At 39.7% G+C, this 24,880-nt stretch overlaps 1 protein-coding gene across 1 annotated transcript in view; it reads right to left on the reverse strand.

The window, feature by feature from the left end:
• Positions 1-1,329: 1,329 nt before the first annotated feature.
• The window catches only part of PDE3A (phosphodiesterase 3A), a 216,185-nt gene continuing 192,634 nt past the window's right edge, over positions 1,330-24,880 (reverse strand). The window contains exons 7-16 of the mRNA XM_083859872.1: positions 22,860-22,945; positions 22,250-22,419; positions 21,115-21,252; positions 15,953-16,064; positions 14,742-14,855; positions 13,095-13,294; positions 11,423-11,626; positions 9,829-9,984; positions 6,196-6,436; positions 1,330-2,882 (exon numbers count right to left, since the gene is read on the reverse strand). Coding sequence (XP_083715998.1) covers positions 2,635-2,882; positions 6,196-6,436; positions 9,829-9,984; positions 11,423-11,626; positions 13,095-13,294; positions 14,742-14,855; positions 15,953-16,064; positions 21,115-21,252; positions 22,250-22,419; positions 22,860-22,945 — 1,669 coding nt within the window. The 3' untranslated portion in view covers positions 1,330-2,634. The remainder of the gene's footprint in view (positions 2,883-6,195; positions 6,437-9,828; positions 9,985-11,422; positions 11,627-13,094; positions 13,295-14,741; positions 14,856-15,952; positions 16,065-21,114; positions 21,253-22,249; positions 22,420-22,859; positions 22,946-24,880) is intronic.

Consider the following 24,880-nt stretch of genomic DNA (forward strand, 5'->3'; position numbering starts at 1 on the left):
ACACTTGCTGCAACAGAATTTTTTCATCTTCCAGCAAAGGCAGTATAAACCCCAGTATTAAAATCACTTTGTCACAGTGATTATGGACTGAAAATTGAGAAAGAAGTGCTTGGAGATGTGACATTTTAAAGCATTTCTGTAAGGACAGAATGAGGCATAATAAATCCTTCTCATACTATAAAGTATGCATATCACTTATACAAGAAAAGGCTAAATAATATGAGCAAAGTGACTGAAAGCTATGAAAACAATGCAAGCTGGAATTGGTGGAGACTTGCTGAGATCTTGGAAGCAACTCTTTTCTTTTGAATGAATTCTATGCTATGTCCCTTCCCTTTAAATAGCAGCGTGATTTGGATCTTTGCTTTCCTGATTTCACTGGAAAACACTTCCTAAATCTTCCTGCTGATATGAGCATTCAGAACCCTGCTCCAGTCACTCTGCTGAAATGCAAACACATTTTCTACTGCTAAGAGTAGGACAGGATAATATCAGGCAAATGCAACCAGTAACCCCCCCAAATCCTCTTTTGAGCAAAACCTCATTGTGACAGAAACACAAAGCAAGAAGGAACTCTGAAGTGATAACACACACGTGACTGGCTTTGATAGAGAATGTTTTCCAGCATTTTGGGGAGGTGTCAACAGGATCATGAAATTTGGTGAATGTGTAACAATAGCAAAAACGTGATGGGTGTAATGACAGAAATTTAATACAGAAAGGACTTCTACAAACTCTGCCTTTCACAAGGAATCTTACTCTCACAAGCAGCCCTCTTCTTGGTAGTGGGCTGCAGAATCAAAGTAGAAAAAGCATACATAGTCAAAGGGGTTTTGAGAGATACTGATATTTATATATATAACTCTTTCTGTGGGAACAAATACCTAAAATTGTGGGGTACTGGTTGGTGCTATCAGTCTCCAAGAGCATGAATATTCTAAAGCCTTGATCCTGTAGACCACTGGTTATACAGAAGGGTCTATACAAATTACTCAAGACTTTATTTGTGGGGTTTGGAAATGGCTATAAAATGTTTTCGTATTTATTTTTTAAAAAATTATCTTTACAAAACAACTTTTCCCTTTTTTTCTTTTTCTTTTTTTTTTTTTTTCTTAAAGATATCATTATCTACAGGAACCCATAAAAATTTTTCCATATTTACATCTAGATAGCTAATCATTGACAAATATATTGTGAAATAAAATATTGAAAGTGAATACCCAACCTTTTAAATAGACATTTGGCTCACAGCATAAACAACAGAGAAAACAAATGAACAGAACAACACAACAACAACAAAAAAGATCAGCTGTTCTTACAAGCGTGATCTTTTTCTTTCTCAAAAAAAAAAAAAAAAAAAAAAAAAAAAAAAAAAAGGAAGAAAGAAGGAAAAAAGTATATTGGTGGGATCAAACATGCTGCTTCTAAGCAGAATGCCAGCAACAAACTGCTCCCATCTAGCACCTCACACTGAAAACCCAAGCTCTCTGAAGCTCATGTGAGTGGCTGCTGGCCCAGGCAGGACTGGCACCTGTCCCCCAGGCAGCTCCTGATGCACCCTTTGCCTTTTTTAGGGGAAGGCCATGGCCCACATGATCCCCTTCCTTTCTCTCACAACACTTTAGCTTTGTTCTCAAAGGATGGATTTGGTCATTGATGCCCGTGAGGCAGGAGGTGAGGGCAGAAGAGGACAGAGTGTCTGCAGCTCCCCGTTTCCTCCTGCCCGAGTGCGTGTGCTGACCCCATACAGCCCTTCACGCCTGCAGGACCACAGGGAGAGCATCTCCAGGGGCACTGATTGCTGTGCCATGCAGTTCCCACTTTGGAAACAGCCTTCTGGCACATCCCTTTTGCCAGCAGTCCAGGAGGAGCTGAGGAGGAGGAGGAGGAGGCGCCAGCACAGCTGGGCAGGGCCAGAGCAGCAGCCTAGGCCACTGCTGCCCACAGCTGGAGTGCAAACTGGGGTTGGAGGGCTATGGGAAAGCAAAGCTCCTCAAAATTGTTCCCTTGCAGGCACGAATTCTCTCAAATTCTGGCCTTCTGTTTGTTGTGGTATGCTGGGACATGTGCTACAGCTAGTGTGGTAAGAACTCAGACCATGCTGTGTTTCTCCACATCCACTCACACTTGCAAACACCCCCTCACTCACACATATGTGTTGGCAGGATATATCAGCATTCATGTAAAGCTTTGGAACTTTTATCCCTCAGCATTAAGAGCAAAAGCTACTTAACTGGTACCTTACTGTTAACTGCAAATGTGCTTCAGAAGCAGCATTTCCTTAGATAACTTTCTCCTGTAAATATCACAGTGACCATAATATATCATTAAATGTATTTTGCTGAAGTGTGCAGCCAATAACCCTGGCTATATATATATATATATATTTATATAATTCCACCCACCCCAAAATCTCTTCAAAGAAAGTCTGTAAAGCCGGTGTTGCAGTGTGAAAGCTTCCTTGAGCATAGGAGTTTAAACAATGTACCTCACCATAAAAAGGAAAGAGAAACAAATTAACAGCTGTAGGCGCATTATCCCATACTTCTACAGTGTTGTGTCTAAATGCTGTGCTGGCTTGAGAAAGAGTCTGTGCACGAGTCAATCTGTCTTAAAATACTGCCGTAAATATTGTCATTGGTTTGGTTCTACAGTTGTGTTCTCCTCTTCATCCTTCTTGGCCTTCCCTTTCTCCTCCTCCTCTTCCCTGATGGCCTGGATTTGTTCTGAAGCTTGGTGCAGTGGGGATTGCTCCGTGCCTTGCTTCTCTGACCCAGCTAACCTCTCCTCGTCCTCAATCACTTTCTGCCACATCTTATGGTTCTGAAGCAGGTGCTGAGTGATCTGACAGTAGATTTTCCTCCTCTTGAACTTCTTCTTTCCTGTAAAACACCATGTGACATTAATGCACTGGTTTCTGTTGGAGAAAGAAAAGCGACTGAAGGCATAGGAAGCAGACAGAGTGTACTGAGACAGATCTTAAACCCCAAAATTTAAACAGTGTTAAAATTCAGAAAGCTGTGCCTCTCCAGATCATGGGGAAAGCAAACTGGTTTCCTACACAGTTTGAATCCCAGCTTCATCCCAATCCCAAGGCTGCATGTTGTGCCTGACTCTGCTGCTCACAGAGGTATCTAGTCTTTGAATGATTATGCATAAAACATATTGCTGGGCTCTTTCTGCTCGTTTTATACCAAGTTCTTAAAGACTGATCAAAACACAATAAATTCTGTGCCCTCCTCACTCCCAATAGATCCCTGCTGATTGTCTTAGGGAAAAAAAAATCCTGATTTTGTTTTCCTATGTTCCATTTTCAAAGTCATCTATCATTCCACCATGGCTTAACCATAATGTTACTTTGACACCAGCCTGAGCACCAAACAAATACTCATCATATAGCCAAATACTATCAGGGAGATTGCTTCTCCCCGGTTTTGAGGCACCAGTCCCCTGCTCTCAGCCTATAAAGTGTTTTTGTCCCTGGTGGTTCTCATGGCTCCTGACACAGCTGACAAGTGCTTTGCTGTCTGAAGGGTGGGTTTTTTTCCTGTCAATATAGTCTGTCCAACACAGACTGCTAACTCCTTAGCAGTACAAAGTTTGAAAAATTTTCCTGGCCATTAACAGTGACAATGGCATTCCCAGAACTAACATAATAACTCCTCCAAAGACAAATGCTGTTTTTTCTTTAAAGAAGGTGACGTAGAGGAATGTTTTGTACCAAATAAATTTGCGTGGATTAGTATTTGCAGGTTGCCTAAAGTATGTCTGTGTCAGGATCCAAAATATTTAGCCCCTGAAGCTTTTGAACTGGGAACAAAGAGCTTTTCACTGAGCACAGACCAAATCCAATTCAATCCTTCATTAGGAAGCCCTTGGTTCCCTGTAGGAACCCTTCAGGTTTAGCACTAATAAGAAGACTCTACCCTGCCAATGCTACAACAGGGCATTCTCTCCTGGGTTTCCCAGGTGACCCCACATCTTGTTGCTCTCTGCAGACACTTGCTGTGGAGGTAAAATTTGTCTGAACCACTAAAGACTGAGTCTGTTTAATTCTAGTACTTGCATAAGACCTTCAGGGAAAGTACTGCTGCTGTACAGTAAAAAAAAAAAAATAAATTATTTAAGCCTATTTAAGATTATAACTCTTAAATTTATCTCAACTGCTTCAGTGAATTATCAGGACCTAGATGAAGTGTTTTCTGCCACAATTATATGTCTATCTGCCTAAAAGGTATTTTCATCAAAAGATTTTTACCAACATCTACGCCAATCTTAATGTCTGTGCATGTGACATCTCAACCTTTTATTGTTTCACTGAGAAAGTTCAGAAAGTCCAGAATTCTGTTGATCACAGGTACACATTTCTAAGGAACTATGAGGCCCCTATATTGACACAAAAGATGTCACAGAATCCTGAGTAAAGTCCCCACAGTCACAGAGAATTTAGGGGACCTGAAGAAAACAATTTGCCCCACAGTGTGATTGAGAAGAGGAGCATCCCCCGTTTGGTACAAAGGAAGTAGAAAGAACTTTTTGAGTATTTCAAAACTTCTGATACATTAATTTTTGCTAAGTTTTGCAAACCATGATCTAAAAACATCAGGATGAATGTTTTCCTAAGTAACAGGGTAGAATGTAAAAATGAAAACAGTCTGTTTACAATGTAAAAAGGGAAATGATCAGGGCTTTTAACCTGAAAACAGCATTGTTTGACTACACTGATGGTGATACAGAGGATAAGTGAATAGAGATATTAGATGAAAGGAAACCAAGGATTTCAGAGTGTGTTTAGCCACTCTATTATACGAGAACATCCTTCATCTTTTTTTTAATACAGCAGTCTCAGGCTTTGGGGTCTTTGTTAATTACCATTTGCATAATTTCCTCCTAGTAGGCACTTCCTTAAAGGGGCAATCTGCCACAAACATGTGGCTCTGCCTATTACAGAACTGATAGATCATAAGGTGCTAAATTAACCCATGTGTGTTATATGATTACTGATGATTACTGCTGTCTACAAGATTTTTTTTGTGACTGTGAATGTGCTAAACTTAAAATATGTGCAAGTGTGTGTGTGTGAAAAACAGTGATGATTTCTTAAATACAAACTGTTCACGTCTGGATCTTACTAGAGAGAAAAAGGTTAATTCTGCACATCAGAAGACACGGATTTTAGTTCCACATCCATATGTGACTTACTGTACTCATCACATCTTTCTCAGCTTTTCTAAGAGAAAACAGGGATGATACCCAGGCAGGGCATGAAAATGTGTGGGAAAGAACAAAAAAAGTGAGGCTGCTGAGGGAAAAAGCTATGTATTGATATTTCATGAGTGCACTTAAGACTGCTATTTCCTAGAACTTATGGGTACAGGGGAGAGAGAGAAGAATGACTCAGAAGAGGGAAATAAAGGAACAGTAGTAGAAAATTCAGAGGGAGAAAGAACATGAAAGGGAAAAAAAAAGGTAATGCAGATTTAAACTGATAAAAGGAAGAGGTCTGCAGTTCCAGTATTTTCTCTTAAAAAACACTTCCCACAAGTGCCTGAAATCTTTCAGTGTAAATAACTTTAATCTCAGTACAGCAAATATTGTCAAAGTTGCCTTTTTAGAGAAGAGGAAGGAGAATATGAGCTTTAGTTACTGATTAGCCAAGTGATGCAGCTTTCAGCACACAATACAGCAATGCTCAGTGCCAATTCTCTTCCCACTCTTCTCCATGTTACCTTGAGGATATTTGCATTATAGTGATTCCATCGTTAAAAACTCTTTTACTGCATCAGCATTTCAGACCCTAATTTTGTTATTCCTGTACATCATATTAACTCATGGAAATGATGAACGTTTTCCTCGAAAAATCTTCTCCCAAACATCCTTTTTTCAACTGCAATTTTTGCAGTCTATTAACACCAGTGCTGAAAGAGTCTAGAAAGCCCTCATGCACAGACAGATGATGCACCACCAGAAACCCCACTTAAGGTAGAAATAGCTGGTAGATATGAACCACATTTGTGCTGAAACCATGGAGCATCTCCATTAACAATGTAAGTGGTTACAGCTTCACCAAGGACAGCACTGACTCACTGTCCTTCTGGAGGAGGCCCATGTTGAACCTGGCCAGCTCACAGCCTCTGCTTGGTGTTTTGGTCACAACATGGAATTTGTTGGGAAATGGAAGTGCCAACAACTTACTGGATTCGGCGTTTTCACAAGTTTCCATTTCTGCTGTTTCTTCCTCTTCCTGCTCATCAGTGTCTCCTGATTCATCACTATCTTCTATCCACTTTCCTGGCATCAGCCCCGCTGAGTCATAGGAGTTACAGAGTGGCCCCACGATGTGGGTGATGAAGGATTCCTGGAGGTGTGCCAGCTGAGGAGCAGAGCGGTCCATGAAAGGACTGATGGGCAGGCCCAGGCTGGCCTCTTCATCACCCTGGGGATGAAAAACAGCCATAATTCCCCTGAGCTAAATGAAACAAAACTATGTCACAAGAAGAAGGAAAGAGTATCCAACTAATTAAAAATGCTGACAGAACATCTGAATGTCACCCTGGCACTTCCAACTGTGACATTGCTACAGTGCCCTCCTGTCCAATGGTCAGAGTTACAGCTCTTGTCTTGTCAGAGCTGATACCAACTTACTGCTGACAATATGAGTTTAAAAAGGATGTTAATGACTGCAGAAGGATGCCCCTAGCCCTCAACTTTGCACTGTGTGAAAACTTGAAAATTGTGATTTAGTTTCTTTCTTCATGTTATTTCTAAAAAAAAAAAACCAAACCCTTCTGATTGTGTGATTGTTAGTTCACAACAACCCTGTTTACAGGGATTAAGACAATTTCTACAAGACAGGGCTATCTCACTAGACTAGTTCTCTTACTAATTTCATCCTTATTAAAAGTAATCTGGAGATGTCCTCTTGGCTTACAAATATTTGTTTCCTGTGACTATTAGAATGATCCCTGTGAAAGCAATGTATGGCATTCATTTGTTCAAAACCAGTAAATCTTTCCCCTGAAGCTTTTTGTAAGTTTTCTTGGGGGAGAGAGGGAGGTGTAAGATGAGTTTTTTCTCTCTCTTGATGATGTAAAATAAAGTAAAACTTAATTGCAGAACCAAATCTGTTATCCTCAATTCCCTATCACATCAAAGCTTCTGGTGATTTCAGTGCACTTTCAGCTGAGCAGAAAACAAAGTTGGCATCTCCACCCAAAAATATCTAACCTCCCTAATCAAGCCTGATATGTAACTGAATGCTGTAATAAAATACAGAGTTCTGTATTTAAGGATATAGATTCAAATCTGGAGATACATTTTCAGTCTCCATTATGTACAAACGTATAAACTTTGCTTATATTTATCTTCTTGTAATGTGAATTTTTCAAAAGTGATGGTCTTCATAGGTGACTAACACCCTTGTCTGTATCTGCATTTGGTGAAGGCCAAAAAATGAGCTACATTTGGAGTATGTACAGCAAATATATCATTTCCTTGTGTTTTGTTTGTTAATTTTATAATAAGCAACCCTGAAATGTTATGCTCAATGATCAAAAACAAAACAGTTGTGTTGACAAAACACTGAAAGATGCCATCCATTCTTGAAATAGCAAGCAAATTAAGAAGAGGTGACAGCATGCTCTTTACAGAAACATATCTGAGATTTCCTAGTTGTGAACTGGGAGAAATGCTGACGGTTGAAATATTTACAAATTCTTTTTTATTGTTCTGTTAAAACAGGATTTATTACATGAAACATCTTGCAGTGTGTTTTTTTTTTTTAATTCTAATATGTCTATCCTGTCTTCAAATGATTATGCTAGACATGTAAAGAGAAGGAAACATCGTGCAACAATATGACACAGGATTTTGAATATTTTTATACAACGCTTTTTAATAAGTAGTTTTTATTTATATGGGAGTGAAATTCTTCAAAGGAATTGTTGTTTATTGTAACAAAGATATTTCATGATTTTCACAGCATAGGTTGAATTCACATATGTGTGCTTTTTGATAATACTTCCAAGGAAATTCAAACTTCCCATAAAATTCTCCTTTTTTAGAAATGAGAATATGAGGACTTTTCCAGTCACAGAAAAAAAATCTAATGCTCAAAAGCATGGTGAACATGGTTTGATACACCTCTTGTAGCATATTACGTTAAAGAAAAACAGATTTTACTGGAGATAAAAGAAATTGAGAATCTAGCTTATCCTCCTGAATGCCAAAAGCAAGTCCAAGAAAGAAAATGTTCTCTGGTTTGGATCCCGTTTCTGAACGATGGAAAATAACACAGGCTCATACTGTGGAACCGATAATAAAATATTTTCCCACATCTGTATCCTCTCAAACTTGATTCACTGTCCAATGCTTTGATGATATTAATATGTTAGGGCACTTCCCTCTGATATAACTTTCATATTTTACATCTAATTAACTGCTTCTGTCTGCATGCACTAGTCACCCACATAAGCTATGATCATCACCAGAACTGTGAAGTGCAGTTTGTTGGGCCAGTTGTAATAAAGAAGAAAAGCATTTCCTGAAAGAAAATTTGGGACATGAAGGTTGTTTTGAGACACACTCTCTTTGTTTAAGAAAAAAAAAAAAGAAAACAAAAATGGAACCAGATGTATTCATACTATATGTAAGGTTTGTTGTAGTTTCCTTTTTCTTGGGAGATTTGAAAGAAATGAAGAAGCTTCTGGTCAATGCATGAGTTATGTACCTTTCCCTGTCTGCTGACATACTCCAGAAGGCAGCAGCAAATCCTGGTTGGATTTTTTTTTTTCCAAAGTGTAAGTGCAGTATATTCACAGGAGGCTGAAAAAGCTTTAAAAGGGATTAGTCTGTAACTCCAAGTTACTGCACAGCCTCCCTGAGAAGTCTGTGGGTTGTCTTGTTCAGTGATTTAACCGGTTTGCCTCATCTGGAAAAGACAGGATGTGGAGTTCAATCTGACCAGAACATTCAAAATGCTCCCACTCAGCTAAGGAGGAATAGGGTGGGAACAGCCCTGACCCCTGCACTCAGCAGGGCTAAATAGGTTATAATGAGAAAAGGTTCAATTAAGGCTCCCTTACACCTAGAAAGAGAGGAGCAGTGCCTGGCTCTATTCCCAGGTCTTTGTAAATCAATGTGTGGCTGTCCTCCTTCCTTGTGCCACCAGCATGGCCTTGCATAATTAATACAATTGTACTGACAAACCTCTGAGAGCTGGAAGTGTTTTAAAAATGAAGTATGGCTCAGGATCACTGTGTAGGGAGAGCAGATGTGGCTGGCCTGTGATGAACTGAAAGCCAGTGCCACAGTCCTGCTCAGCACATAAAAGTTCTGGTTGTGTGAGCAGAGATGTGGCCTGCAGAGAAACTAAAACAATTCCACTACTCTGTTTAGGTCATCTGAACAAGGATGTTGTGTCCACTTCTGGAGACTACATGTCAATAAAAAACTGCTGAGGAGAGCCATGAGAACCAGCTGAACACAGAAGGAAGGATGAAAACATGGTTTGCACTAAAGAGGAGGGAAATGACAGCCATGATGACTGACAACAGGGAAAAAAAAAAAAAAAAAAAAAGAGGAAAGGAACACTTGTTCACCATGCCACTGCTTGTTGACAGTGCCGTACTTGAACAGTTCAGCCTGTAGAAACACCATCATCAGAGGTCTCTGAGGACACATCAGAAACTTCAGTGACAAATGGACTTTCACTGCTCCAGTAAAAAAATGGATTAATGTACCTCTAGCCAAACTCTTCACCCTTATTCTCTGTGATTTTTCACTGTCATGCTCCAGAACACCAGGCAGGCAGGTTTGGAATGCATTTACCTGTTCATAAAACTCATTGACAATGCCTTCTGTCCACTGCAAATGCAAGTCTTTGCACTTTGCAGGCCCATTGATGTCAGCCAGTTTGATGCACATCTGACAAACCAGCAAACGGTCGTTCTCGTTGGTCCAGTCAATTCCGACATCGTCGTTCACCTAGGAGACAGGAAAAGAGAAAAAGGCTGCATCCACAGAGCAAGTTCTGACCTGGGATATTATAAAATATATTTAGCTGTTTAATAAAGTCACTAGGATAAGCAGGTGAGCTAACCCCAGGCTGGAATTAACAATATGGAAAAGGAAAAATAAGTTAAAACCAATGAACATTGAGATGAATAATGAGAAGTTGGTATTTAGCACATTATGCACCTGTTTGAAAGCACTTACTGGGAAAACAAACAAATGCAATCTTTCCATGACATTTTTCAAAAAGGTGGTACCTCTTGGTGTATAAATATGAAGTACTATAAAATATCATGATGGTTTGATTGCAGTGTGAAGATGTGTGTAATGAGATTATTTCCCTGATTGATCTAAGTATGGCTGAAACTATTTCTTCCCTTTTTCCTTTTCTCTATTTTTCCTATACCTCTCATGAGAAAAAGTGATGCATACTGTCAACTGCTCTAAAATAAAAGCAGAAAGGTTAAGGTTGGAAGGAACATGACTAGCAGGAGTGCAGAAGGAGCTCAGACTTTTATGGGGCCCCTCTCTACAGCTTCGTAAAGCCTGACACAGAGAGATGTTACAGGGAAATGGAAAACAAAACCAGTCACACATCTGGAGGCTTCAAGGTGTCGGCATACAGATCCATCCTAAGTAATGCCACCAGAAAACAGTTTATCCATGTTACCCAAACAGCCAGGAGTTCCTAGGTACAAAACACATTGTTCTTGGGGTTTCCCACAAGGAACAAGAAGGCAGTACCAGCTCCAAAAGCAGGTACGTAGTTAACATGCCAACAGCTTTGATGGGTGATGGAGTTTATTAAAATATCTTCATAGGAGGTGATTTCCAATGAGTAAGATTGAAACTGTAAACAGTTTTAAAGAATGGTTTCTCAGGGTTGTGATTTTATGGCTTACTGAATCAAGTACGCAGGAAAGATCTTCAGTGACCTTTCTCTGGAAAGAGAAAGGAAAGGAAGGCCATGCTTTCACTGCATTTGAAATTAGAATGTCAAAACAGTTCTGATTTCTGTGCTTTGATAATACAACAGGATGACTAAATCAGTAAAAATTCACTTAAAGTAGCCATTATGGAAACTTGGTAATAACACCTTTGATTTTTTCTCCCTGAGTGCTTTGCTAATAGGTCCAAAGTGCCAGTGAACAAGAAAGCAATGTTGAAAAGTAGCATGTAAAAATAGTTTGTAATACTTTTAGCCTTAAACCACTTTATGAAAGAAAGTAAATACATATAAGAAGAGAAGCTGTGTCACTAACACTAAAACCCAACAAAAATGCTGGATTTTTATTCAACATTTTACAGCAGCCAAAAGGACATTCAGAGGAAGTAGAAACCCTTTTTTCTGGATGCTACCAAGGCCTGCAATCTTTTCTGACCATCCCCTAGAAACCCAAACTGATCTCACCTTGGCGTTGAATTTGGCAACGAAATCAAAGTGCTTCTTCAGGTCAGTGGCCAGGATGGCCTCGATGACGAGGAAGCGGAAATGCTTGAACTCCACGTGGTCCAGGTTGACCAGGAAGTTGTACTCTGGCCTGGACATGAAGAGGTTCCAGGCAGCAGCAGCGTGGTGGTTCTCCAGCACGGAGCGGTCGTTGTACAGCACCGCCTGCCGGAGCAACATAGGGAGCTGAGGAACATCTTAGCAAAACCACAACAGATTAGCCTGTTTCAGGCCACAGGTTAATGGCTGATAGGAAACAGATGTGTGTGTGCTTCCCTCATTCTCAGAATTACCCTCACTGAGCGGGTTACTGCCTTCAGTAATTGCACCAGGCAGTGGTGTCCATGTAGGACTGATGCCAAACGCAGAAACAAGAGAAATTCCAGTTTACAACCTGAAAACACGTTCTCAGTCTGACAGATATCTCAATACTAAAATCCAAAGTTGGTGAAATCTTTACCATTATGACTGACAACAGAAAAAAAAAAAAAAAAGAGGAAAGGAATACTTGTTCACCATGCCAGTGCTTGTCCACAGTGCCAGACTTGAAGAGTCCAGCCTGTAGAAACACCATCATCTAATTCATAGTCAGGGCAATTCCATTCACAAAATCACAAGAAAATTATTTTTTCCTATTAATCTATTTTCAAACTAGAGTCAATACACAAAGGCTAATCATCTAACTTCCTTTTCTGATTTTTACAAGCACAGAGCTATAGCATTTGTTTCTTACAATTAGATTTAAAGACAGTACATGTCTTCTCCCAATCTATTAACCTGGCCAGAGTATCAAAGCTCTTGATCACAGAAATGCATTGCAAGGATGAGAAGCATTACTATCAATTCACAGACACAAACTGATACCAGAGTGAGTTCAGGTGACTTGCTCTTGGTGACAGAGGAAGCTTGGTTGCAAGCTGGGGAGTAAATCTAGAATTTCTGCATCCCTACCTGACCTGCCACCATCAAGATTTCTTTTTTTATTTCCTCATCCATAGAAGTATTTTTCAGCACAGTGTGCTGAAGCCAGGCAGGTCAGCTTTGTAAAGTAAGGAGAGATGATTTCATAATTAAGCCAGTAAAAAGTGACCCAGAATAGCTGAATTCAACTCTCAGGACTGGCAGCAACTTCTGTGTAACCTTAGGCAAGCCTCATTTCTACATTTGTAACACTGAGATTATTTTCCACTCTCTGCCTCTAAATACTTTCATAAAAAGACAACAGCTGCTCATATTGTATAGAAACAACAGAAAATGTGTTATGATCATGCACAATTAACTTGCAAAGCACAGTCACAACTGGGATATTTTATTTCCTTTAACCTTTCTGTGCATTACTTGGTAGAGTAATTCTTCCATTCTTCCAGTTAAAAATTCTCTATCAATCAGCAGAGCTTTACCTTCTTCACTGACACAGTTTATCAGTAGCTTTCTTAACAGCTCTGCTGAGGGTGTGTAAGAAGACTCTTACCAGCAATCCCCAAGTGAAGTGATTATTTCTGTCACTTTGACAAGCTGTTTCAAAATATTTGGCAGACTTGTGCTTAATGGAAGCCACAGGCACCACCAGCAAGGAAAAGCTATCATCAAGACCTTCCAAACTGTACAGCAACACTGCCTGAGATTTATTTACCTGAGGAGCACTCGTTGCTACCAAGAAGGCATTGGTCCTTCCTGGGTGATCATAATCATGCATGGCTGCAGCTACATAAAGAGCCATCAGCTCCAGGGCAGGGATGTTGCCAGCCAGGCATCCATAGCTGTCATCTGTAGGTGTGTATGTCTTTGAAAACACATAGCCCATATGGCCGTGAGTGATCCCACTGTCAGAATCTGAGCAGAAACAAAGAAATGAAAACAATAAAAAACCCAGTGCTGATTTTTCAGTAACAGAAAAACAATACAGAAACTATAACAGAAGCTATAAAGCAGGGAGAGAAGGGGCAAATTTACTTTTAAGAATAAATGCAGCCTGACATTGATGCTTTCTGTGCCTATGATCTAGTACAATAAAACAAACAATTGAAAAGGAACAAATTCTGATCCCACCTGGGGATCTTCCAGCCATCCAGCAAAACCTATTCTCAAACTATGTAAGTTACAAACAGCAAGACATGGATTCACAGCCATGCCAGGAGCTTTGTGGGAAACTTGATCTTCCCACTCCTTTCTCTTATTTATTTCATCATGTAGACAAGTCTATGAGACACTGATAGTTCTTAATGCAGTGGACTAGAATTTATTAATTAAATTACAGTGCACGTTTTCCAATACAAATGTCTAGACTTTGGATCTTTGCTGATAATCCTTTTATCATCCTCTTTTTGAAGCATCTTGAGCATACCTGTCAGAGACAGATACTGAGATGCTTTGCTAATTTAATCTGAATGACCTTGAATGGATCTTGCATGCAGATGAACAATATCTTTCAAATAACAAACATCAAAGCCCCAAAGAACTCAACCCCTTTCATTCCACCTCACCTAAAAAGCCACTGAAATCCCTTGCTAATAAATTTTTCCAGTTATAAAACCATGTAACACCACACACACACACACAAAAAACAAAAACAAAACAAAACAAACAAACAAAAAAAAAAAAACAGAAAAAAAAAAAAAAAAAAAAAAAAGGCACAGAAATGGAACAAACTCCTGCTTTTCCCGCAACTCTCTGATAACTCCGACAAAACATAGAGAGGTCCTCTAGCTGTCACAGCTGAACATGGAGAAGTTAATATAAAAATGCAACAGCAGCAGCTTCCTGTAATGGGCAATCATAAAACAGAAGAAGAGTGGTCTTGTAAAGCAATTGCCAGATGGTAACAAGTCTTTTTATCTGGAGATAGTGAGGAAAAGCAAAGAACACTTCATGACAGCCAAGCAGTGTCACCACCTGCATGCCCTAGAAATTATAGAATAGCAAAACAATGAAAGGTTTAAGGATTTAAGTCTATGCTGCCTCTGGTACAGCACTGAAAAGAACTAACAATACAGTTTTCCTAGGAAAAAACCTTTTGCAAAAATCAAATGGAAACAAAGATCTGTCATTAAAGGTGACCACAAAGGCTTGCATTCACACATCATTAAATGTTTAGTATTTGGAGGAACACTTCCATTCCCTTCAAAGTTACACAAACACACCTGAACACCTTCAACATCCACTGTGCTACTGAACTACAGCATCATGTCACACATTGCAAAAAATTCTACATGCAATCCTCAGTTGTTGGCTTTCTCACAGCAAACTACAGAAACTTTAGGAATACAACATCTCAAAATACCTGAATCACTGGCTGAGCCGTGGTCATTGATCACAGTTGGGAGTCCTGGGATGGGCTGGGTTGTGAGGTACCACACGGCGTGTAGAACATCTGTGGCGTGGATTCGGTTGTGATCTGTGAGAGAAAGAAAACCACCCAACTATAAAAAACATCAGGATATTTCTGACAGAAGGGACATCAGCACCATCTAGTGGGTACCGTGTGGCACTCAATCCAGCAGAGACAAAACCAACATTATCACGAGCATCAGAGTTTTCACCTTCTTCACAGAAGTGAAAAAATATAAAGATTGATTTTGTATTAGAGAGAGATTCCTCTTTAGTAAAACAAAAAACACTTAAGAAAAACCCAAGGAAATAGAATGCTAGGTACACAAAAATCCCAGAGACTCTATGAATAGTTGAATGTTTTAAACAGAAAGAAAAGCTTCAGTAGAACAACAGATGGTGGGATTCCATCTCTAACCTCCTCAGGCTGTAATCTGCTGCTTTAGGTCCCTGATCCAGTTCAAACACAAGGAAAGGATCGAAATTGGTCTCCCACTTTCCCAGAAGAGACACCAAACTACTCAGCTGAAGGCATTTTGAGGTAGCTTTCCTTAAATCCTTCCTACTGTAGCTGCTCCAATTGGTATTTAATATTTTGACAGAGAGACTACATGACTTCTTATAATGATGTCTCCCACATTTTTTTCCAAGTGTAAAGAAAACAGGGTGTTCTCTGTTCCTCAGTGCTGGGTTGATCTGCCAGCTAAAGGGAATAATAACTCTTTCCTCTTGGGAAAACAAGAGTCTTTTGCAGCTGAAAGCCCTTTAATAACTTTGGTTTGAATTAGTAAACACTTTGGAAATGACTGAAAACAGGTTTTTTGCCTTTAGGGGGTTAAATGTTTCAAGAACCTCCACCTGGGGCACTGGGGTACACTTGCATTATTAGGAAACAACCTTTACTTATAATACCTTTATATGATTTCTGGTTTGTGCAGATTTTACCATGAATTATGAAACAATTTGAAAGATGAAATACAACGAAAAAAGATGACAGGCTGGTGGTTCAGCACCAGCCTCTGCCTAGCCATCCATTCAGTCATGATGTACTAGAAGAAAAATGCAGCTTTATAATGCAAGAAGAAAGACTTCAATACAAAAGTGTATGGAAAACCCCCAAAACTTTAAGGAAGCATCATTATCTGCCAGGAATTTTTTACTTACAAGGTATCTCTCGGTATCCACACTCCAAGGCATGAAAGTAGTTCATAAATTCCCTCACTGGTATTTTAAAGGTTTCAAACAGCCCCATGTCTTCAAAAAGCCTGTATGACACCTGAAAGAAAAAAAAAAAAGAACCAAAAAACTCATGCCGCTAAGTAGATAAGAAAAAATCTAAAAATTAGATATATAACTCCTTAGACTGAATTACTCTGTGAAAATCTGCTTTCCTGGTAGTATTTTTCTCAAATCCTTAAGTCAAATCAATTTGAGGAGGAGCAAGCAAAGGACTGACAGAAGGGAGAACCATGTGGATCCTATGCATTGAGTCCTTCCTTTCTCTCCAATTTTGGAAGTGAAATGATAAAAAATGACTTCAACAGGATATCAGAGGCAGCAAAGAGCTTAGGAGGCAGAGCTGCTCTGAGCATTCCTGCCCCAAAGATGACTGTAAACATGCAAGTGAGGATGAATTGGGAAGCAGAAAGTGATGGATGAGTGAGGAGGTGTTCAGGAGAGATGGATGCTCAGAAATGTAGACAGCAGCTGAGACAAAATGGGCATTTCTGAAGAAAAGTTTGAACTTGACACACAAAACAATGGGACACAGTAACATCACTGTCTGATCTTTTCACTTCTTTTGCAAATTGGACCCTAAAGCCCCAGAACCTTTATTTATTTACTGCTGTTAGCCAAATTATGTCTTTTGGTGCCATCTGCCTGGTAATGGCCTGCCTAGAGCTAAGCAACTTGAAGCACATTTGGACTGATGAGTGCTGTATGGCAAGAAATGGTTACACATTACACTTTGTGCTTTACATCTGAATAGAAATCAAACATCTGTCCACACCTGTTTGTGTCTGTGTACTTTGCATATAAAGTGGCACCTTTGAGATGCACCTAAAGTTTAATGAACATCAACTCCAAAGGTCCTGACACTGGATTTTTACAGTAAGAGTAACAAAAAAAGGATATGAATTTGCAGCATTAATGATTTTCCTCCTGCCTTCCCTCATAGTCATTCCCTATCAGGAAAATCCTGCCTGTGAATTAATTCTGGTAAAGCATTACAAGAGGCAGTGATGGTGCAGAGGCAGGTTGAGTGTGATGTCTGAACCTGTAGTGACCAATATCTGACAGGGGGAATTCTGCTGGGGGCCCCAGCTCTCACTTCTGTTCCTACCATAACTGAACTGCTGAATTATTGTGCTCTCTGAAAACCCCATGGGGTCCCCCTGTATTTAGGGAGAATGAAAAGAGTGACCTTATACATTATTTGGATTAGAATCTGCAGAGAATTCTGTTTATCTCTCTAGAATCATGGCTTAACTGTAGCAGCTGGCATCCAATATTTCACCTACAGACAGGTGAGTCTTACAGTTTTAGGTCTGTGAAATGTAAGCCACTTATTTCCAGCAAAACATCTCTGAATGCTTTCAAAACATAATGAAGTAATATTTGGCAGGACCAAATCTTTGTCTGCCCTAGCAGTACTGGACAGGTATCTTAAATAAAGCATGTCATAAAAGCATGTTTTTCCTCACCTTGGATTTTGGGGGCTGGGAAATTCCATAGTTGAACAGAAGGAAAGTTGACTGTGATGTGTAGGAATGACAGCTTTTCCCTCTGACTTGGAGTGAAATGGCATTATTCTCAGTGGTTATTAGAAAGCAGAAACAGCCAAGCAAGTAATTTGGCCATTTTAATAACTCACTCTTTTCCTTCCTTCCTTCCTTCCTTCCTTCCTTCCTTCCTTCCTTCCTTCCTTCCTTCCTTCCTTCCTTCCTTCCTTCCTTCCTTCCTTCCTTCCTTCCTTCCTTCCTTCCTTCCTTCCTTCCTTCCTTCCTTCCTCTTTCTCTCTCTCTCAGAAAACAGGGAGGAAGCAGGTGTAAAAGCAGGCCAGAAAGAGGAAAAAAAGGGCATTGATGATCAACTAGCCAAATTCTTTAATTAAAAAAACAACTACCCCCAAACCAAAAACTGTGCAGCTTTTTTTTTAATTCCTTGCTCTTGATTAAACATTTTAATGTGCTTCTGCCTTTCAAAACACTTTCTTCCCAACCCACATGCTGTTTCAGGAGCACCCTGGGAGTTGGAATCCTCTTGGCTGAGCACTTGAGCCGAGGTGTGTGGCCTCTGCTGCCAGGGACAAGCCAGGGACACTCTGATGGCTACCAGGGGCTTGGCAGAGGGTGCTGCAACCACACTGCCCTGCTCCTCTCCAGCCTCCCTTTCCTGCCTCTGTCTCATCGTGGCTAATGCTTGAATGAATCATTTATCACTCAGAGACTTCTGGTGGCGCTGCCTGATGAAGGACAAGCATTTCTGCACAATTCCTAATGGAAGCTTTTTTTTTTGCAGCTGGGCACTGTTATTCACATGCAGTTCTTCTCCTGGGTTTTCAGGCACACAGGAATGGCACTCTTTGGAGGACATGTGCAAAGTTTAGAGTTGCAGTTCCCTCCTCAGTGCTCCTCTCACAGCATTTTTTTAATGTCTCATGTATTTGTTTTCTTCAGACATGTGCTCCTTTGAATTTGCTGGCACCCAGAGCCTCCAGCTCTGACAAACTCCTCACAAGGGTGGTGTGATGATCCCAGGAATATCCCATCTCCCAAGTGTGATGATGAAAGGGCCAAACGATCCTCTCAGAGGCTCTGCAGTGATGCCACCCTGCCTCTGTCATGGCTCCTGTACTACCAGCACAGGAGCACCTTCACTTCTCTCTATGGGTCCAATAATAAAAGCTAAACCACAGGTTTTAGTCTTACAGGAGCTGTAAAAAAAGTGTTAAGTGTGACTGAAGATATTATTGAGTTTCTTGGCTTGTTATGGAGCAACAGCTCAGTTCTGAGAGCTTGGGTCTCTGTTTTGAAATGAGACTGAATGCATGTTCCTCTCTAAATCCCATCATGCATATTTGTCACTGCCACATTTACTGGGCTTGCCACTGCAGTTTGCACAGATGCTTTCATGGTTCCTGACTGGTTTGGGGTCTTTTTATATGTCTAAATCAATTTAACATTCCACAAAGAAGGAACAGGCACCTCAAGCAGCTTCAAAGATGCTAAGCCAGCATTTGCTTTCTAAACTGAATGCTTCCCTAGAGGCATGTGTCAACTTTGCTTTGTTCCATCTCATAAATTTAACCTAGCATGGCAAACATAGTTAATTCAGCTTTTTAATTTACTTTTTTTGTTGTTGTTTTTTAATGGGTTAGTCCATTTAATAGCAAAATACAGAAAATAAATCATTAGAGCTTTTTTTTCCCCCCTTTGTTAATAATATCCCAGGACTTAAAAATCCAACTAGAAAAAAATAGTGCTTTTGGTTGGAGAAAAAATATTTATTTATTTATTTTAGTTTCCTGATTTCTGAAAATTATTTCATTAGCAACATCTCAGTAGGTGGACATAATAAGGATTTATATTTTGTGAACAAGGTTGATTTCGCTACATTCTGCTGTTAGGAAGTTATTATAAACAGCTGTTACAGAAAATGTTGAATTTTCATCACAAATATTAAAGCATCTCTATTTTATTTCACAAGTCTCATTTTGTGGAACTGTGAAGTGGATAACATGTCAAGAACCTGTGCAAAAAACACATTTTGGGAAACAGAGTGAAGGGATTTAGTGCAATCTGAGGAAAACACAGAGGACTTGTGTCCAGAGGTACAGAATTCCATGCAGCTTGGTAAAGTGTTTAAAGCACACAGAGATACCCATGTAAAATCAGAACAAATTTTGGCTCATCCAAACTGTTCGTTATGCCATTAAAAGGAAGTTCTGGTTTTCCTTATGTTTCATTCATCATTCTATTATCATTCCATGACATCAGAGAAATGAGCAATATGATCTAGAAGAGTATTTCAATCACACACTCACTTTCTAGTGCAAAAGTGTCTCAATGAGCATCACTGAATTCATCCAATAAATATATCCAATATCCACAGTTTGCCTGTTTCTCTAAAATGAACCTAGAGACTTGGCAGGCTGGTCAAACAGAGATGTTGCTTGCCAAGCTGCAGAACACTAGAAGGCAGACCACAGAATAAATTTGAATTCACGCCGTGGTTCTCCTTGTTGACCACTAGACAATTGTATCTAGCTGAATAATAGGTAACCACCAAGGGACTGTGATTTGATCCAGCATTCTCTGGAGCTTGTTACATTGAAATCCATCTGACACACTAACCTCTGTGTTTCTGGGGGTGGGGGTGATAATTGTACCACATTGTACCAATTAACTTTATCTCTGCTTTCCAGCACTCATCACTACATAATGCTTGTAAAGTGATACTTGTTCACTCAGATTCTCTTGGGCTTTTTTTTCCCCTTTCATCCCTAAATAATAATAAAAATAATTACTTGCTTTTCCTGTTTTATAATCTTCAATACTTTTATAAGTAAAAATGACTAATTGTCAGTGTGCCAGGGAAAAGGGGCATAACAAAGTAGAAAGTTCAGCCAAGAAAGTGATTATGGAAAGTGACACTAATCGTGCTGGGTAGAGACAGGCTGTGTCAGTAACTGAATTAAACCCACAGGAAGGAATAAAAACCTGAGAGCTGAAAGAAAGACCAGCAAACTCTCCCATCCTGACTCGTGGCAAATTAGTCTTCTCTACATAATATTAGATGAATTTTCTCTCAAAGTCCTGATTCTTTAAAAATGAGGGAATATATAGCAAGGACTCTTTCCAGCCCCGCTTCCTCAAACCTCGCTTTCTTGTCTAGCCTGAAATCTGAAATCTTTTATTTCTAGGATCTTGTACTGAAATCTTCAGTATAAAAGAGGGACAAAATTCTGTGTATCTTGCATCCACTGAATATATTTACTGTTTAGCCCTCCCATGCTAAACTCCATGAGAAATCCTTTCCCAAAGAACTCAGTAAGGGCTGGAAGCATCTCGAGAGAATATTCAGAGAAGTAGAGAGCAGAAGGCAAAAAAGGTGTGTAGTTTTCTTATTTCGCATTTTTAAGTTTAAAAATAAAGACATTCAAAAGTAAGGAATATAATGAGACAGAGTTCATATTGTCAGCTTTGAATTAGGTATCAGGATCACAGCTCATTGGATCACCAGCTTGTAGTTCTGGAAATGCCTTTTAACAAGTCTGTGTCTAAATCTGTCAACATTCTACCCAGACAAGGTACACCTCTCACCTGACTGAGAATACGACCGCATTTTTTCCCAATTTTTTCCACCAAATCAAAGATTGGGAAGTTCCAACTATTTAGCTGCTCCATCAGGGGATCCAAGTTGTCCATAACCAGAGGCTCAGGAGCCAGTACAGGCTTGTCCTGTGCCAGAAATCAGAACAAAAAGGATGGTTAGTTCAGTGAAGCATCTCAAACAAAAAAAAAATTACGCTCTTGAAAGTTAAAGTCGCATCAGCATCATGTGTAAGTCAGTGGTACTCGGCTCAGCATTGATGTCCTCATTTCTTGCAGCCCTGCAGCTACTCACTCTCCTTTGTAATGTGTTTCACTTGAATGGGTAGGAAATTCTGTTTATGAAACAGCAGTGTCTGCACTTAGCACTGAGACTCACTCATTCATTCACTCATGGGAATCATTCATTCATTTCCAAGGGAGTCTGCCTTCATTGAGAAATCCACTGTGGTACAGAGAGAAAAGCTCTCAGTCTCTGCTTCTGCAGCAGGACTCATTCACTGCACTCTAACATGGCTAACACAGCTCAGTCCAAGTGAGGATTTGTACTCCTTAAACTGAAACCTACCTGTTTTTCAAGGCCTGCAAATAAAAGATGGGTTGTGTCCCTCCTTTCACATTTCTCCCTGTATGCTCCCTAGAATTTCATTTTACTTAAAAACTGGAGATGAATAAATGCCAGAACATTTCGAGCAAAATGCCTTCTCTCAACATGTCCAACTCCAATGGATTACAATAAATTTTTCAAGAGCTCCTGCCAACTTCAGATTATTAATTCAGTTGTACAACAGACTGTGGAAAACTTCACTAAACAAAGCTTTCCCCCTGCATCTCAACCAAGCTCTCAGCTGAATGCTGTGAGACAATCTTCACTTGTTCACCACACTGCAACATTTGTGGGTTAAGACATGCACTTAAAATAATACCTTGCAGCACCCTTAGACTACATTTTTTTCTGTGGGTTTTTGGTTAATTTGGTTTTCATTCAGAAAGGGTTTTTTGTTGTTGTTGTTTGTTTTTTTAGGTTTGTGCGTTTTTTTGTTTGGTTGGTTTTTTTGGGATTTTTTTCCCCCTCAGTATCAGCATACACTCAGTCTATTGTGCTGGGGGAACTTAGAGGAGCTACCTCAGGTGGTATCAAGGGATGCAGGATGATGGTCTCAGGTGTGAAGGACCTACAGCCAGACCCCTTCCGTGGCTGCTCCTTGGAGCAATCTGTGTCGTCATCGTTCTGCACAATGTCACTGCTGTCACTGTTGTTGGTCTCATAGTCAGAAGTGGCTTGGGCAGGATCATCTACAAACAAATCACAAAGCTTGTTGGTGTGAGCAGCAAGGGCTTCATGGAAGGCATCCTGTGACCTTCTGAATAACAGCAACAGGATCTCTGACTCATGATACATATGTGCTCCTTGGCTGGCTCCGAGGTCGGACAATCTGTCCAAGGGTATTAAAGATATACCCTGCAGAGTGTAAAAAATGGCATCAGGGAATGAAGAGAGAAAAAAAACCTGAGGACCATTATTTAAGTAAATTGAGGGAAACAGTATATCCTTTATATTTTAACTCCATAAGCATTCTGTACATGCTGTACATACGGAAAGGGAAGGAGTCTCAAAGATAATTTGAATGGACTTACTTCTGTGTGCTCTCCTTTTATGACAGACTAGCTTGTCTGCCCTTTTAGAGGATGATTACTGAATTTGAGGAAATGAGGTGTTTTTGACAAAGAATTACCTGTTCTGTTCAGGGTATGTGCAGTAGTATCATTTCTATTTAGTGTCCCATCACCAGCTTCTATTTGGTTGTAGGGTCTGCCACAGCTGAAATACATCAAGAAACACACACAGTATGAAGAACCACATGCCTTACACAGTCTTGTGCAAAATTATTTCCTGCTGGCAGTGTGAGATTATGTCATACAGTATAAGCCAGGGTCCAGGGTACAGTCTCCAGACAAAATCACAGGAGAGTGCTAAAGTTTTATTGGATCTCGGACAAAAATACAGACAGGATTTGGATTAACTGCCTACCACCATTAAATCTATGTTTTCAGCAGTAAACCTGAACCATATGATTTCTTTAAATGATTTTTTATTCTCTAAGTATACCAGCACAAAGTAAATCCACCCTAGTTTTATACTACAGCTGCCTTATGAAGATGAATTAAAATTATGAAAATGTGATGGAGTCCCACAGAATCTTACAGAATTCAGTTCGAACACAGTCATGATCTGGCTCCACTCTTCTTGCTTAAAACTTGAATATGTTCCTCTTAAGGAGGAAAATTATATTTTATCATTAATTCAGTGACAGCATACCAAGTACATAAGAACCAAGAGGGCAGAGTTTGCATCATTTCCAGAACAGAAACACATTTTGGGAGGGATCACAATATTACGACCTTTTAAAATGACTGGCTCTTCCCTTCCATTAAAAAGCTTTATTCCTTGTATATAATTCCCTTTAAACCCTAATTACAACCTGACATTTTAACATTTTCTCTGGTTTGAGTCAGCATTTTGTGGCATATCTTATATATAACAGTCTTCACAAAGCAACTATTACAGAATTATTTGGATTGGTCAAACTTTGAACATTTTAAGTTCAACATATAAAAATGGCTTAACTCCTGTGCCAGCTTTTGACTGGGTCATCCAAACATATCCAGGAGCCGGGTATGCCCTGCAAACATCATGAGTTCCTGAAAGACTTTCAAATAAAAATGCTAATCTGTATTCAATGATACCTGTAGTGCATAGCCAAGGAAATAAATCTTGTATCAGTCATGTTGATAAACAAGATGAAAATTTCATTATTATGGAAATTAATAATTTCATTACTATCTACAATAACCTTATATTGATTTTTGTTGACATTTTAAATGCAATTCTTAACTGTTGTTTTTAATAGGAGGCTTCCAAAATCTCACTTGTGAAATAACACTATTTTGTGGAAGTGGTAATAAAGGCACAGCTTAATAAGACTGCAGCACCTTTATGCTATATTTCTGTTGTGTAATGTTTTAATTTCAAATGAATCTGTCCAAATCCCAATTTTGGTATACCTTTGGAAAACTCTTAAAAGCACGTAAGTTTCTATTTAGTCATATAAATCCATCTCAAAGGCCTGTTTGGATCCTACTCCAAACTCCAGTGAGGATGACTCCCTTGAGCAAACTCATAGTCTCAGTTTTGACTTTCTCACAGCCACTTCCTTGCCTGCACACTGAGACACATCCAGAGTTATGTGATTGAAGGCAGAAACTAAAAACTATTTCCAAAGATAGTCACAGTTGATAACAGCCGTGCTGTCTGCTGGCTGGCCACTCGTGCTGTGACCAAAAGTAACATCTGGTGAGCAAAGCATCCTTGAAACTGCACTGGCACAGGCTTGGGAATACCAGTGTTTTCCACTGTTCTGAGCTGGACACACATTGCAAACTCCAGTAATTTGGTTTAGCAGCTGAATCCTTTCTGAGAAAGCAGAACAACATTTTTCCAAAGTGCTAATGTTGCAAAGCAGGTCTGGTCTGTGTTACTAAATAAAGGGGTAATTTAAAGTGAGAAATTAAACTGTGTTACAGGAGCTCTTAGCAGTAGAAATAACTCATCTGCAGTTGATTTCTGGGAAAAAAAAATCCCCACAGTACCTAATCTGACTCTGCCTAGGGAAGATAGGACTCACTCCTCCTGAGGGAAGGCTCAAAATTATGGAGTCTTCAGGCATTGTTGGCCCTAGCAGTCAGATTTTTCTAT

Source organism: Zosterops lateralis (genome assembly GCF_965231275.1).
Source record: "Zosterops lateralis genome assembly, chromosome: 4".
Classification (NCBI taxonomy): Eukaryota; Metazoa; Chordata; class Aves; order Passeriformes; family Zosteropidae; genus Zosterops; species Zosterops lateralis.